At 37.5% G+C, this 13508-nt stretch overlaps 1 protein-coding gene across 5 annotated transcripts in view; it reads right to left on the reverse strand.

Annotated features, from left to right (window-relative positions):
- Positions 1-13508, reverse strand: part of LOC111514053 (uncharacterized) — a 453014-nt gene that overhangs the window by 263148 nt on the left and 176358 nt on the right. For all 5 annotated transcript variants that reach the window (XM_074184385.1, XM_074184384.1, XM_074184383.1 and 2 more), the window contains one exon: positions 578-767. In XM_074184385.1, the coding sequence (XP_074040486.1) occupies positions 578-767 (190 nt within the window). The remainder of the gene's footprint in view (positions 1-577; positions 768-13508) is intronic.

The following is a 13508-nucleotide window of genomic DNA, read 5'->3' on the forward strand; positions in this document are numbered from 1 at the left end:
ACATTGGAAATAAATTTTAGGGGTTGCGTTTTCCACCCCTTACAACCATGGGGTAAACCAAATAAATTACTGGCTAAGTGTCTTTTTGGTAGTACAAAACGTCAGGTTGATTTCAATATTGTAACTTCTTCAGTGCTTGTGAAAAAAATTGTTATACAAATTTTATGTACCCCCTTTAAGAGGCTATATCATAACAAGGGATGCTCCAATGCAGTTTCTTTATATGAAAGATCCTATCTTTTTTTCGATGAGGAATCACCTCCTTGAATGTTTTACACTTATTCACCCTGTATACAAATTGTTATTATATCCTTTATTTTCAAATACCGATAAAACTAAGTTCCAAAATACATGTTTCAAGTACTGCTCCGTAGATATGTATAAGAAAATGAATATTTCGAAACTCATCTTCTCTATAGTTTTCACTTTTGATTTCCGTAGATATAAATTTGTAGTAGCTGCACCGTGTTGTATTTACGAATTTCAGTAAATGCAATATTCCACCTCGTTGTTCCTTGAGACGGCGTCCCAACAAACTTTGTCTAACTCAAAATAAATCAAATAAAATCCCACTTACCGCACGATCAGTGTCACTTTCGCTGTGTCTGTGCCCTATCAGGAGGGCAGGATCTCTGACCTTTTGCCTGCAGGCGTTGTGCCGTTTCAATTTGCTGCAACCGCTTCCCGCCGACCGGAAACTGCCGTTTCCATATGACGAGGGCCGTCGGCCGCCATCTTCAGAACTGATGCTTTGCTGGCGGCGCCGACTGAAAAACAAAATTACAATACCGTCAGATTTTTTTAACGAACGTAACTTGTCAGTTAGACATGATATATTGTATTGAATTTCTTAAACAAAACGAAAATCTCAAGCAGGTATACACAGTGTTATTTCGAAAAGAATACATCTTCAGTATTTAAGATATTTTATAAGATGTGGAGAATGCATGGACATGAAAGTAAAATTTTTAGAAAGTATCGAAAACGCCGTGAAGTAACTTGGCTTGAAATCTTTTAATTTTTATGTTCAATTTTCAATTGTTGCTTGTGTTTTATTTTATTGTAATTTCATTTCGGGGTTTTTTTGCTTAATATAATTGTTATTTTCAGCTATTCATTTCAATTTTTATTGATTACTTCAGGGATTTCAAATCATTTCATTTCCTTTTTATATTAGACAATGTTTGACCATGAAACATTGTCAACCACCTTCAAGTAAACATTTCTTTTGATAATAATATGACGTTGTTTCACTATACTCAAAATTTCCATCACCTTCTGTATTAATTTCACGGGACATAAATATGATTCAGGTCTTGTTGTGATGATACAACTCCGGGAATTGAGACCTATTTACAAAGAGAACCTTAATTATGACGCTCTTCGTCATTTTTAAAACGGGAGGCAGACATTTCGCTTATACCGAAAAACAAATGTCCACCACGTCTGTATCAAATACAGTGTGTAACAACGAAAACTTAACAGAGCCGTGTTTTAATATAAAAATTTAGATTTTTAAAAAAAGCTCGGACACATCGATTTCTAATTAAAGGGGGACACCTTTCAGACTAATCAGATTTTTTGTAGTACGCACCCCCTCGGAGGGGGTGCGTACCTTATTTAGATAGGGAAAGTAGGTCGAGTGGCACCTTGTTTTAAAGGTCTTTCGAATACCTTTACAACTCTGTTGAAAGAAAATTTTTGTAACGATTAGTTTTCGAGATAATTTGAAGTTAAAATTGCCATGTTAACAATACATTAGACAGACCACTCGGTAACTTGTATGCCTAAATAAAAAAACATTCGAGCAGTTCTTCCTTATCAGTTTTTTGTTAAAAATCCCTTTTTTAAAAACAATACCCACTTCCCTTCTTCCAGTTTTCATTAGTACATCGTTTGTTTAAACGGGTCGTATATTGTTATTTGTTTAAAAATGCTTTACACTACTGCTGAAAGGGTTTCAGTAATTGCTTTTTTTTTGTAACCTCCAAATTGCTAATAGAACATCAATTTTATTTAACGAGCAAAACCCTAGTAAACACCTAAGCAGAAATCATGTTCTGGATTTGGTCACAAAATTCAGGGAGACAGGTTCGGTTTTAAATAAGAAAAGAAACGTTCAGAGAAGGGTAGTGAATGACGATAATGCGATTGGTCAAGTCATCGCCAATCCGAGGTTAAGTACCAGAGGTTTATCAGCAATGGCCGGAATAAGCCATATGAGCGCATGGATAATCCTCAAAAACCACAAATTCCATCCTTACAAAATTAAACTTGTTCATGAACTCAATGAGGATGATTTTGACCGAAGACAAGAGTTTTGTGAGGGCATGAGTGAGAGCTGCTTTATAACATCTGTTTTTTGGACGAAAGCTCATTTTATTTAAATGGTTGCGTGAACCGTCACAATTGCCGTTATTGGTCGGATGAAAAACCAAGACAATACGCAGATATACATACCCAACATCCCCAAAAGTTGAATGTCTGGGCCGGAATAGTAGGCAATCATATTATAGGTCCATTTTTCATTGATGGAAATTCAACCGGTGATTCTTATTTACAACTTCTTGAAGAGGCAATACAACCTCGTATAGTTGAAATGATTGAACATGATCCAAGATGTCAAAATGAATTTATCCATTTTCAACAAGACACCACCCCATTATGCCCAACAGGTTCGAAATTTTTTGAATAATAATTTTGAAGGACAATGGCAGAAGAGGTCCAATTGAATGGTCAGCACGATCACCAGATTTAACTCCACTGGACTACTTTTTGTGGGGATATTTAAAGTCTAAAGTTTATGATACACAGCCAGCCAATTTGGATGAATTACGTCGTAGAATTATTGATGAACGCCGAGCTATAACTCATGAGATGTTGAATAATGTAAGAGCAAAATTCGAACAAAATCTTTATTGTTGCACGGCGCAAAATGGCGCACATTTTGAACATTTACTCTGAATTTCCTATGTGAGTTACCCTTATTAGGTGTTACTTTTTTTGTGTGTGCTTAAAAAACAATTATTGGGATTTATTAACCCTAAAACAGTTTTTTAAAATTTTCTGTGTCATCAGCATTCAAGGAAATCAGCAGGTTGTATTCGTTGTGTAGGTAAGTTTTTAGTATAATTCACTTTTTTATCAGAAGCATAAAATATCCACGTCAAAAGGCAACCTTCATAAGGAGGTGCCACTCAATTTACCTAAAATGTAAGGGTGGTAACCAACCCCATCCCCCGAAAAAATCTCCTCGTAATAAACAAAATTCTTACTTTCACGAAATCAAATGGCTACGTATTAGCAGGTCGTCATAAAAAGTAAAAATTAATTTTTTTTATGAAAGTTCTGAACGTAAAGTGTACCTTAAAAACAATTTGGTTTATTTTAAGAAGAGTTGAACTCAATAAAAATCTTCAAATTATCTCGAAAATTAATCGTTACAAAAATTTTCTTTCAACAGAGATGTAAAGGTATTCGAAAGGTGCCACTCAACCTACTTTCCCTATCTAAATAAGGGTCGTCGGACGCACCCCTCCGAGGGGGTGCGTACTACAAAAAATCTTATCAGTCTGAAAGGTGTCCCTCTTTGATTAGAAATCGACGTGTCCGAGCTTTTTTAAAAATCTTACTTTTTATATTCAAAAACGGCTCTGTTGAGTTTTCGTTGTTACACACTGTATATTTAGGAACTACCAACGACAGATTCTCAATGCACTATTTTTAGCTGAACAACTTCAACCGAAATCGTATTCCCGGTGAGCAGTTTTATTTGCAATTCGTCTCGCTTCACCTACAGAGTACATAATTCAGTACACAAAAATTGGGTCTCAATCTCCTTACTCCAACACTGCGACTTGAGGATTAAAGTTTGAAAACTCCATGGAGAAGAATTTTGTTTAACTTTTTTTGGCAAAGAATTCGTGTATACAGGAATCGGCAGTAATAAATTGGAGGCAGTCAAGGGAGGAGATCGACTGGAATACATGCATTATGTATTTGGAGGAGAGAAAGAGGCCCAGTTGTAACTGACGGCTACAGAAGCACGAATTCATTAGAAGGTTAGAAATAGGTGAAATGAAAAAGCAGGGCTACGAAAAACATAAATCGTCGAGGAGATAAACAGGGGTGATGAATTGTTAAGGAAGGTCATAAATGGAGCTAACATTGAAAGAAACCTGAAACAAGATGAATGAAGAAGGTAATCGCTTTTTATTCCTTTGAGATGAGTCGATGGTTTTCTGATTATTGCCAAGAATGATGCTCACAAATGGAGTAATGTAAAAGAGTAAAAGAGGATATCAAATGTCAAATCCAATGCCTTAGGAATAGATAACATAAATATTAGGATGATTTCTCTTGTTATTCCTTTTTGTGTCAATGAAATCAAACATATCTTCAACAAATCTCTTAATCAGGGTGTGTTTCCCGACATATGGAAAATGGCAAATGTCATACCCATTCCAAAAAAAAGTTCGCCTTCCTCTCTCAATGAATTACGTCCAATAAATATTTTGCCTGCTTTTTCCAAAATATTTGAAAAAATTATCTTCAATCAAATAAACTATTTTTTGGAAAGTCATAGAATTCTTCCTGATGTACAATCAGGGTTTCGACGGAAACATGGAACTCAAACCGCTCTCTTGAAGGTGATTGATGACATTGGGAAAGCCAGGGATAAATCATATATCTTACTCTTGGTTTTACTCGATCAAAGCAAAGCCTTCGATTTGGTTAATCACAACTTATTACTTATCAAACTCAAGTATATCGGCTTTGACAATTCAACACTGAATTGGATGTCTAGTTACCTCACTGGTCGAGCTCAGAGAGTGAAACTTGATCAAAATATGTTATGCTCCTCTTTTAGGGAAACCTGTTCGGGTGTTCCTCAGGAGTATTCTTGGCCCTCTTATGTTCTCAATTTTTATTTTCGATTATCCTTCTTTTATAACTAATTGTCATGTTCATCTATATGCAGATGACTTTCAGTTATATTTATCTTTTAAACCCGACGATATAGAAAATGGCATTACATTCATAAATGAGGATCTTCAAAATACTTCAATCTACTCAAAAAATCATGGGTTGAAAATCAATCCCACTAAAACAGTCGCCCTATGCTTAGGATCTCAAGCACAAATCACTTATGTACAAAGAAACCATACGCTTGCCTTAGATAACTCTGAAATAAATTGGGTGGATTCTGCAAGAAACTTAGGTGTCATTGTAGATAACACTTTGACTTTCGATGACCATGTGAGAAGTATATGTAAAACTTCGTTTTTCAAGCTAAAAAACTTGTACAAATTTAAATTTCAACTTTCCTCTGACACAAAACTCAAATTGGTCAAATCACTAATTTACCCTCATACTGATTATTGTTGCATGGTGTATTACAACTTCTTGCCAGAATATAATAAAATGAAATTGCAACGTTTACAGAATACATGCATGCGATTCGTTTGTTGCATACCGTATAGAGAACATGTTACGCCTTACATAATGAATATGAAAGAGTTGAACGTTAAAGCTAGGGTAAAATATTTCACTTGTTTATTCTTGTATAATTTGTTGAAAACGAAAATTCCTTTTTACTTGTTTCGTTCATTAAACAGACGGTCTGACATTCATACAGTAAATGTAAGAACCGATTCCTTCTGTGTTCCTCAGCACCTAACTACAAAATTTGAAGGTTGTTTCTCATGTTTTGCTCCTTATAACCTGAACAATATTCTGTCATTACTTAATAATTCGTTTAACCTCTTCAAAAGAGAATTAAAATTAAAATTGATGAATACTTAGATTTGATATATTTATTTATTTATGTATTTATTATTCCTATTATATTATATTATTTTATTTCCTATTATATTGTGAAACATCTTCTCCATCTGAATATGATATGTATATTGTCTGTTTATGTATTAATACTCTGTTACATCATAATCTTCATTGTAATAAAAAAAAAATCCACTTTGAAATGTGTATGTATATGATGTAGTATATATATGATCATCTATAGTTATATCCCTCTATATGAGGGATATCTGTGTTGTATTTGTATTTTATTTTAGTTTATAATATCTCATATTGTATTACACATGTCAGTTATGGGAAGGGTGGAAGACAGCCTCCGGCTAACCCGATCCCCTTTGTGTCTAAAATGTATTTTTTATGCACAATAAATGTATTATTATTATTATTATTATCATTCATAATATATTTGCAAGCTCCAAAGATATATTTACGAGTAAAATAAACATAATATACGAGTACACCTACTTATTTATTGATTACTGAATTTTGTTAAATATAGGGTCCGCCATCTAACCTTTTTTTTTCCAACTAGTGCTTATTTCGTGAATGGTAACACTTAGCTCATGTTTGATTTGACAGATAATTAGTTTTATCCTTCCGCTGAACGAATATGGTTGTGTATACGCTTGAACAACGCTGGGAAATATTGCGACATTACTTTGAAAATCATGGTAATGTTGCAGAATGTGTGCGAAAAAGGCGTACGGATTTTGGAAGAAGAGAAGCACCGTCAGCTCCGTATGTTCGTTATCTTGTGAAGGAAACTGGCATCCTCATCGATAAACCAAAGCGTAAAAAGCCAAAAACACTGCGTACACCCGAGAATATTGCTGCTGTGGCAGAAAGTGTGCCTGAAGCGCCATCAACATCAATTCACCGTCGTTCTCAACAATTGAACATTTCGGAGACATCATTGAGACGAATTTTGCATAAAGACCTTGGTATGACGACATACAAAGTCCAATTGCCAACTGACCATCCAATCCGTGTTCGCTTCGCTATGTGGGCCTGCGATCGACTTACAAAAGATGCCGATTTTGCAAAAAAAAAATCATCTTCTCAGATGAAGCTCATTTTGACACCGTTGGACTATTATTTGTGGGGTGCCGTCAAAGATAAGTGTTACGCCGACAAGCCAGCGACAATTGACGCTTTAAAAGACAATATTCGTGAAGCCATTGGTGAAAAACAGCTGCACACAATCAATAATGTGCTTAAAAATTGGACCGATCATGTAGCCTACTGCATGGCCAGCCGAGGAAGCCATTTGAATGAAATTATTTTCCGTTATCAACCGAAAGGATTGTACTTTCAAATAAAAAAAGAAATTTGAGAAAATATTCAGTAGTTTTTTTATATCATTTAAAAAAAAGTTATTTGGCGGACCCTATATATTGAAAATAAATCATAGAGTTGTGAAAATAAGATTCAAACAGAACGTAATTAAAATAGAAAGGCATGATGCAAGTCACCAGGGCGTCGTTCTACAGATGGCGCTGTCGCTTTTGAGTTGCAGGGAAAACTGTGGAAAAAACCTACAGCACCCACTCAAGGAAGATGGAATTCAAGAATATAAGAAGAGTACGGGGAGAGTCACTTAAATCATACTTTTTCAACCGCCATAGCGATGTTTCCCAATGCTGCAATAAATATGATGTTCAAAGCCAAAGTACGATAATGTCCCGAATAAGGACGGCCAGCAAGATCACCAAATTTAACCTTGTTGGATTATTATTTTCGAAGCTATTAGATTAGATTAGATTAGATAGATTAGATTAGATAGATTAGATGTATTTCAAGAGATATTATAAAGGAACGGATCTACGGAGTACTGTTGAATTTTTATCCGTACCACTTTGACAAGCATGATCATACGAGTTACTCGATTGCAGGCCGTCATATAAAAGAACTATCAATTACACGACAAGTGGGAACAAATATATATGTACTTTGGTTGGACTGATAATGCTTTCGGAAGTGAACCGTGTCATCTGGCAACGTGACAAATATGCATGTTGTTAGCTTACGGGTTATTGTCTCATATACATAAGCACTTACAAGACGAGACACGACGTCATTTCGTACCTTGTTCGGTCGTTATATAATAATTGATACGGCCAAAACTCAAAATGTTGACCATATCATCTCGCAACAACTCAACCAAGACGGCATTACGTTACGAGCCATTGGCTCATATGGAAACGGTCTTACCAGTCGAAGGAGCATTTGACAATGCACTACCTAACCGAATGGATCTATGCCAAGCTGGTAAACAGAACTGCAAGTACGACTCTTCAAGACGAATCCATTAAGTTCAGGGCCACCAGCGGCTACCCTCAAAGTGGGGTACTATCCACCCTTCTGTGGTCGCTCCTGATAGAGCCTATGTAGATCTTGGCAAGGTCCACGTCGGGAAGGGTAGCGTGTTATATCCTCCAAAGTAGGATATAACACGTTACAGTAGATGTCAAAGGAAGCAGATGTCTATCAACCCTAGCGCAAAACTGTGATAATCCCCATCATCAGGAGGAGAAAATTGCACAAGTTGATGCCACTTTTTTTCAATGGTGAGTTCATTCCATTTGGAACGGAGGTAAAATATCTTGGCATTGACCTTTATAAAAAACTCACCTGGAAGGCACATTTGGAAAAAGTTTTACACAAATCCAGACTGTCCCAATAGACATGTTGAAGAATTTGTTGCAAACTTGGAGTTTAGGTCCCGAAAAAATCCATTAGATATATGTGATGATTGTTAGACCAATGATCACTTATGAACTACCTTCTCTTCACATTTTCTTAGGGAGAGAGAGGCTAGATGGACACATCGCCAATTGCGCATAGAAATCTAATGCAGAGTACACTAGGCTGCTGGCTGACACTGGAAGTCACAGCTTTCTGGAATTGACCTCTGACTTCATGCCTCCAACTATCAACTACGAACTGCCTTATGAACTACTGTTCCCTAGTAGAGAGGGCTGGATCCTCCGGCAGAAAGAAATATCAGGAGCAGATAGTTTTTGGTTCACAGATGGATCTAAAACACTTCCAGGCTCTCGTGCAGGTGTTTTTAGTTGCAGACCAAGGATAGACATATCAACATGCCTAGGGACCTACGTGACTACGTGACAAAACAAAGTGCATGTGGATTATATGTAAAGAATTGACAGGGAAAAACAACATTTCAGAATTTAAAATTAAAGGGAAACCTGAAGTAATCACAGTTGAATACAATAAATATTTATTGAACATTTTACCCCAAATGATGAAAGATATTCCTGATGTTCCATCTTTCAATAATATTACAGAAAATGATAAGTCTATACTTAAAAAAAGTTACACCAAATGATATCATAGAATTAGGAAATAAAATAAAAAATAAACAAAGTAGTGGAGATGATGAAATACCTACTTCACTAATGAAAGAGAATATGGTTTACATAAAAGAAGTTCTAGCTTATATCATAAACAACTCTTTGAAATTTGGGATGTTTCCTAAACAACTGAAGCTGTCTTTGGTAAAACCTATTTACAAAAAGGGTGATGTGGAAGTGATGGAAAATTACAGACCTATAAGTATACCACCACGTTTTGCGAAAATATTTGAATTGGCATATTGTACACAATTAATTGACTTCTTCAATGAATGCAACATGTTTAGTAAAAATCAACATGGGTATATCCAAGGAAGGTCAACAATGTCGGCCATTTTTCAGTTCACTCAAAATATATTATAGTTCATGGAAAAAAAGTCACTAGCCTTGGGAATGTTTTTGGACCTCTCCAAGGCTTATGATTGTTTGGATAGAAACCTGTTGATGGTTAAACTAGAGAGATATGGTGTTAGAGAGAATGCTCTGAAATGGGCTGAATCTTATCTCACTGAACGAACTCAAAGAGTGTGCATTAAGAATCAAGGAAAAATGTATAAATCTGAAATATTATCATCAAATATCGGAATACCACAGGGTACTATTATCGGTCCAATATTTTTCATAATTTTCATGAATGATCTATGTGCAACCAGTATTGAAGAATATCAGTTTATTACAAAGTATGCTGATGACACAAACCTTTTATGCGGGGGTGACAATTTTCCTGATCTTATGCAAAATGTAATCTATTTGGCGGTACCAAACATTGGTTTGGAAGTAATAAATTGATTCTTAATGAATCAAAAACTAATACGATCCTGTTTCGTCCAAAACAGCTACAGATAGGACGTCCATCAAGCAAAAATATGAAAAATAGAAAGAGGGAGATAGCTCCTTGTACTAAATTTTTAGGTGTTTACATTAATGAATATTTGGGCTGGTCTGAGCAAATAACAAAATTATGCATGAAACTAAATTCAGTCGTGTTTGCCATGAGAACTCCCAATGGATTTCTAAATTTCAATTCAATGAAAATTATGTATCATGCAAACTTTGAAGCAGCTGCTAAATACGGCATCATGTTTTGGAGAAGCAGTTCTGATACGGAAAAAGTGTTTATCATTCAGAAGAGAACGTTAAGAATAATCCTAAATATGCCACATAGGGAATCATGCAGAAGTATTTTCCGATCAAACAATATATTGACCATTTATGCAATTTATATTTATGAATGTTCAATGTTCTTTTTTAAAAATAAATCTTTGTTTATTATAAATTACATCCCTCACAAATATGAAACTAGGATTAGAAATATCAACTACCCCTTAGATTGTTCAATAAATTACCAGATGGAATAAAAGCATTGGTCAGCATCAATAAATTCAAAAGAGGAATAAAAAAGGTACTCATACATCTGGAACCTTATAATATTGCGGAGTATTTTAATAATAATTTTTAAAATTATCTTTATTTATACATCTTACGCAAGATTATTGTGTCTTGTAACCCTCAGTGACGTCATTTCATTATATGTTGTCATTATATGTTTATTGTCTTGTTGACATATTCTGAAATAAAGATGATTATTATTATTTTTTTTTTTTTTTTTTTTTTTTTTTCACCGTAGTGTGCGCTGGTCAGGCCCTATCCCCCGAAGCCCCGACACATTCGGGAGGGCGCGCCAGCATAATCAACCAATGACCACTCCCCACACCGTGGGGTAAGTGATCATTGGGTCCGAGAATCATGTGCCCTGAGCAAACGCAGTGAGCCAAGAATGACAGCCTTCTGCATCTGTGCGGCTAAGATTTCTGCCTTAGTGCGGCAAGCCGGTATGATTTTTAGATTCGAGAGTAGAGAAGACATCATTCCACCAAGGACTCCAACAATCAGAACGACCATCTTGACAGAGTGATCTGGATAGAGTCTGCGGAGTTCGAAGAGAAAATCTCGATATTTTATCCGTTTTTCCTCCTCTTTTCTGACGATATTCGTCTCGCCAGGAGCTGAAAACTCCACGACAAATATCGTTTTGGTCTGGTGGTCGAGAAGGACTACATCAGGCTTATTAGCTTGTATGAGCCTGAGGGTGGGGAACGAATAGTTCCAATAAATTCGGCACTTCTCGTTCCCCACAACGAATTCAATATCCCCCGGATATTATTATTATTATTATTATTATTATTATTATTATTTTTTTTTTTTTTTTTTTTTTTTTCACCGTAGTGTGCGCTGGTCAGGCCCTATCTCCCGAAGCCCCGATACATTCGGGAGGGCGCGCCAGCATAATCAACCAATGACCACTCCCCACACCGTGGGGTAAGTGATCATTGGGTCCGAGAATCATGTGCCCTGAGCAAACGCAGTGAGCCAAGAATGACAGCCTTCTGCATCTGTGCGGCTAAGATTTCTGCCTTAGTGCGGCAAGCCGGTATGATTTTGAGATTTGAGAGTAGAGAAGACATCATTCCACCAAGGACTCCAATAATCAGAACGACCATCTTGACAGAGTGATCTGGATAGAGTCTGCGGAGTTCGAAGAGAAAATCTCGATATTTTATCCGTTTTTCCTCCTCTTTTCTGACGATATTCGTCTCGCCAGGAGCTGAAAACTCCACGACAAATATCGTTTTGGTCTGGTGGTCGAGAAGGACTACATCAGGCTTATTAGCTTGTATGAGCCTGAGGGTGGGGAACGAATAGTTCCAATAGATTCGGCACTTCTCGTTCCCCACAACGGATTCAATATCCCCCGGAGCGTAGGGCAACACCGGTGTCTCGTCAATACCGTAAGAGTGCCGTAGATGGTAATATAGCACTCTTAGGGCCGCGTTATGTCGATGGATATAGGCCGAGACCGCATATGCTGGACATGCTGATAGCAAGTGCATTAGGGTCTCGGGCGCCTCGCGGCAGGCCCAGCACCTTGTGTCAGGAACCTCTATACCCATCACGCGACTGCGGTAGACTAAGGTGTTGAAGACACCATCCTGGCAAGCCATGATGAACCCCTCAGTTTCCGACTTCAGCCCACTCGACCTGAGAAAAGCGAACGTCAGGCGCTTTGATAAGCCAAGGTCTTCAATGTTATTGAAGAAGACCCCATGCATCGGCTTATCCCTGTGTCTCCGCAGAAGTAAGGTGATCTCTGCGGCTTTTATCTGAGCTTTTTGCTGAACGGGTTCCAACTCGGTGACAGAGTTGTAGTCACCTCGTTCAGAGTCGAAAACTATACCGAGTTCATCAGCTGCTCGAGCAGCTGCCCTAAGGAGAAATGCTCCAATTCCTGCTCTCTCATGGTCACGGACCATGCAGAGAAGGGGATCCGAACTCCTGACGACTTTACAGGCTGTATCCAGTACCATTCTGTCATGTAGACACTCCAAACTCAAAAGTCCACGACCTCCCTGTTGTCGGGGGAAGTACAACCGTGGAACGGACGATTTGGGATGCAAACTCCTATAGAGATGCATCATTTTTCGGGTCCTTACGTCGAGTTGATACAGCTCCTCCCGAGTCCACTTCACTACTCCAAAGGAGTAGAGTAAGATTGGAACGGCAAGCATATTTGTTGCAGCTACTTTGTTCTTCCCCGACAGTTCCGATGACCAGATCTGTCGAAGTTTGTGCTGATACTTGCCGCGGAGAGAGTTTTTCACTGCAGTTACCTCTTGTGAGTGGCGTTGTTCCACCCCGAGGTAAGTATACGTCTCTCCGGCATCCAGATGGTGTAGGATGCTTCCATCTACGAGCTATATAAATAATATTATTATTATTATTATTATTGTTATTATTATTATTTTTTTTTTTTTTTTTTTTTTTTTTTTTTTTTTTTTTTTTTTCACCGTAGTGTGCGCTGGTCAGGCCCTATCCCCCGAAGCCCCGACACATTCGGGAGGGCGCGCCAGCATAATCAACCAATGACCACTCCCCACACCGTGGGGTAAGTGATCATTGGGTCCGAGAATCATGTGCCCTGAGCAAACGCAGTGAGCCAAGAATGACAGCCTTCTGCATCTGTGCGGCTAAGATTTCTGCCTTAGTGCGGCAAGCCGGTATGATTTTTAGATTCGAGAGTAGAGAAGACATCATTCCACCAAGGACTCCAACAATCAGAACGACCATCTTGACAGAGTGATCTGGATAGAGTCTGCGGAGTTCGAAGAGAAAATCTCGATATTTTATCCGTTTTTCCTCCTCTTTTCTGACGATATTCGTCTCGCCAGGAGCTGAAAACTCCACGACAAATATCGTTTTGGTCTGGTGGTCGAGAAGGACTACATCAGGCTTATTAGCTTGTATGAGCCTGAGGGT

The sequence above is a fragment of the Leptinotarsa decemlineata genome, unplaced genomic scaffold (assembly GCF_025532065.1).
Source record: "Leptinotarsa decemlineata unplaced genomic scaffold, Ldec_3_MD MMD2_tig00026354_RagTag_RagTag, whole genome shotgun sequence".
Taxonomy (NCBI): Eukaryota; Metazoa; Arthropoda; class Insecta; order Coleoptera; family Chrysomelidae; genus Leptinotarsa; species Leptinotarsa decemlineata.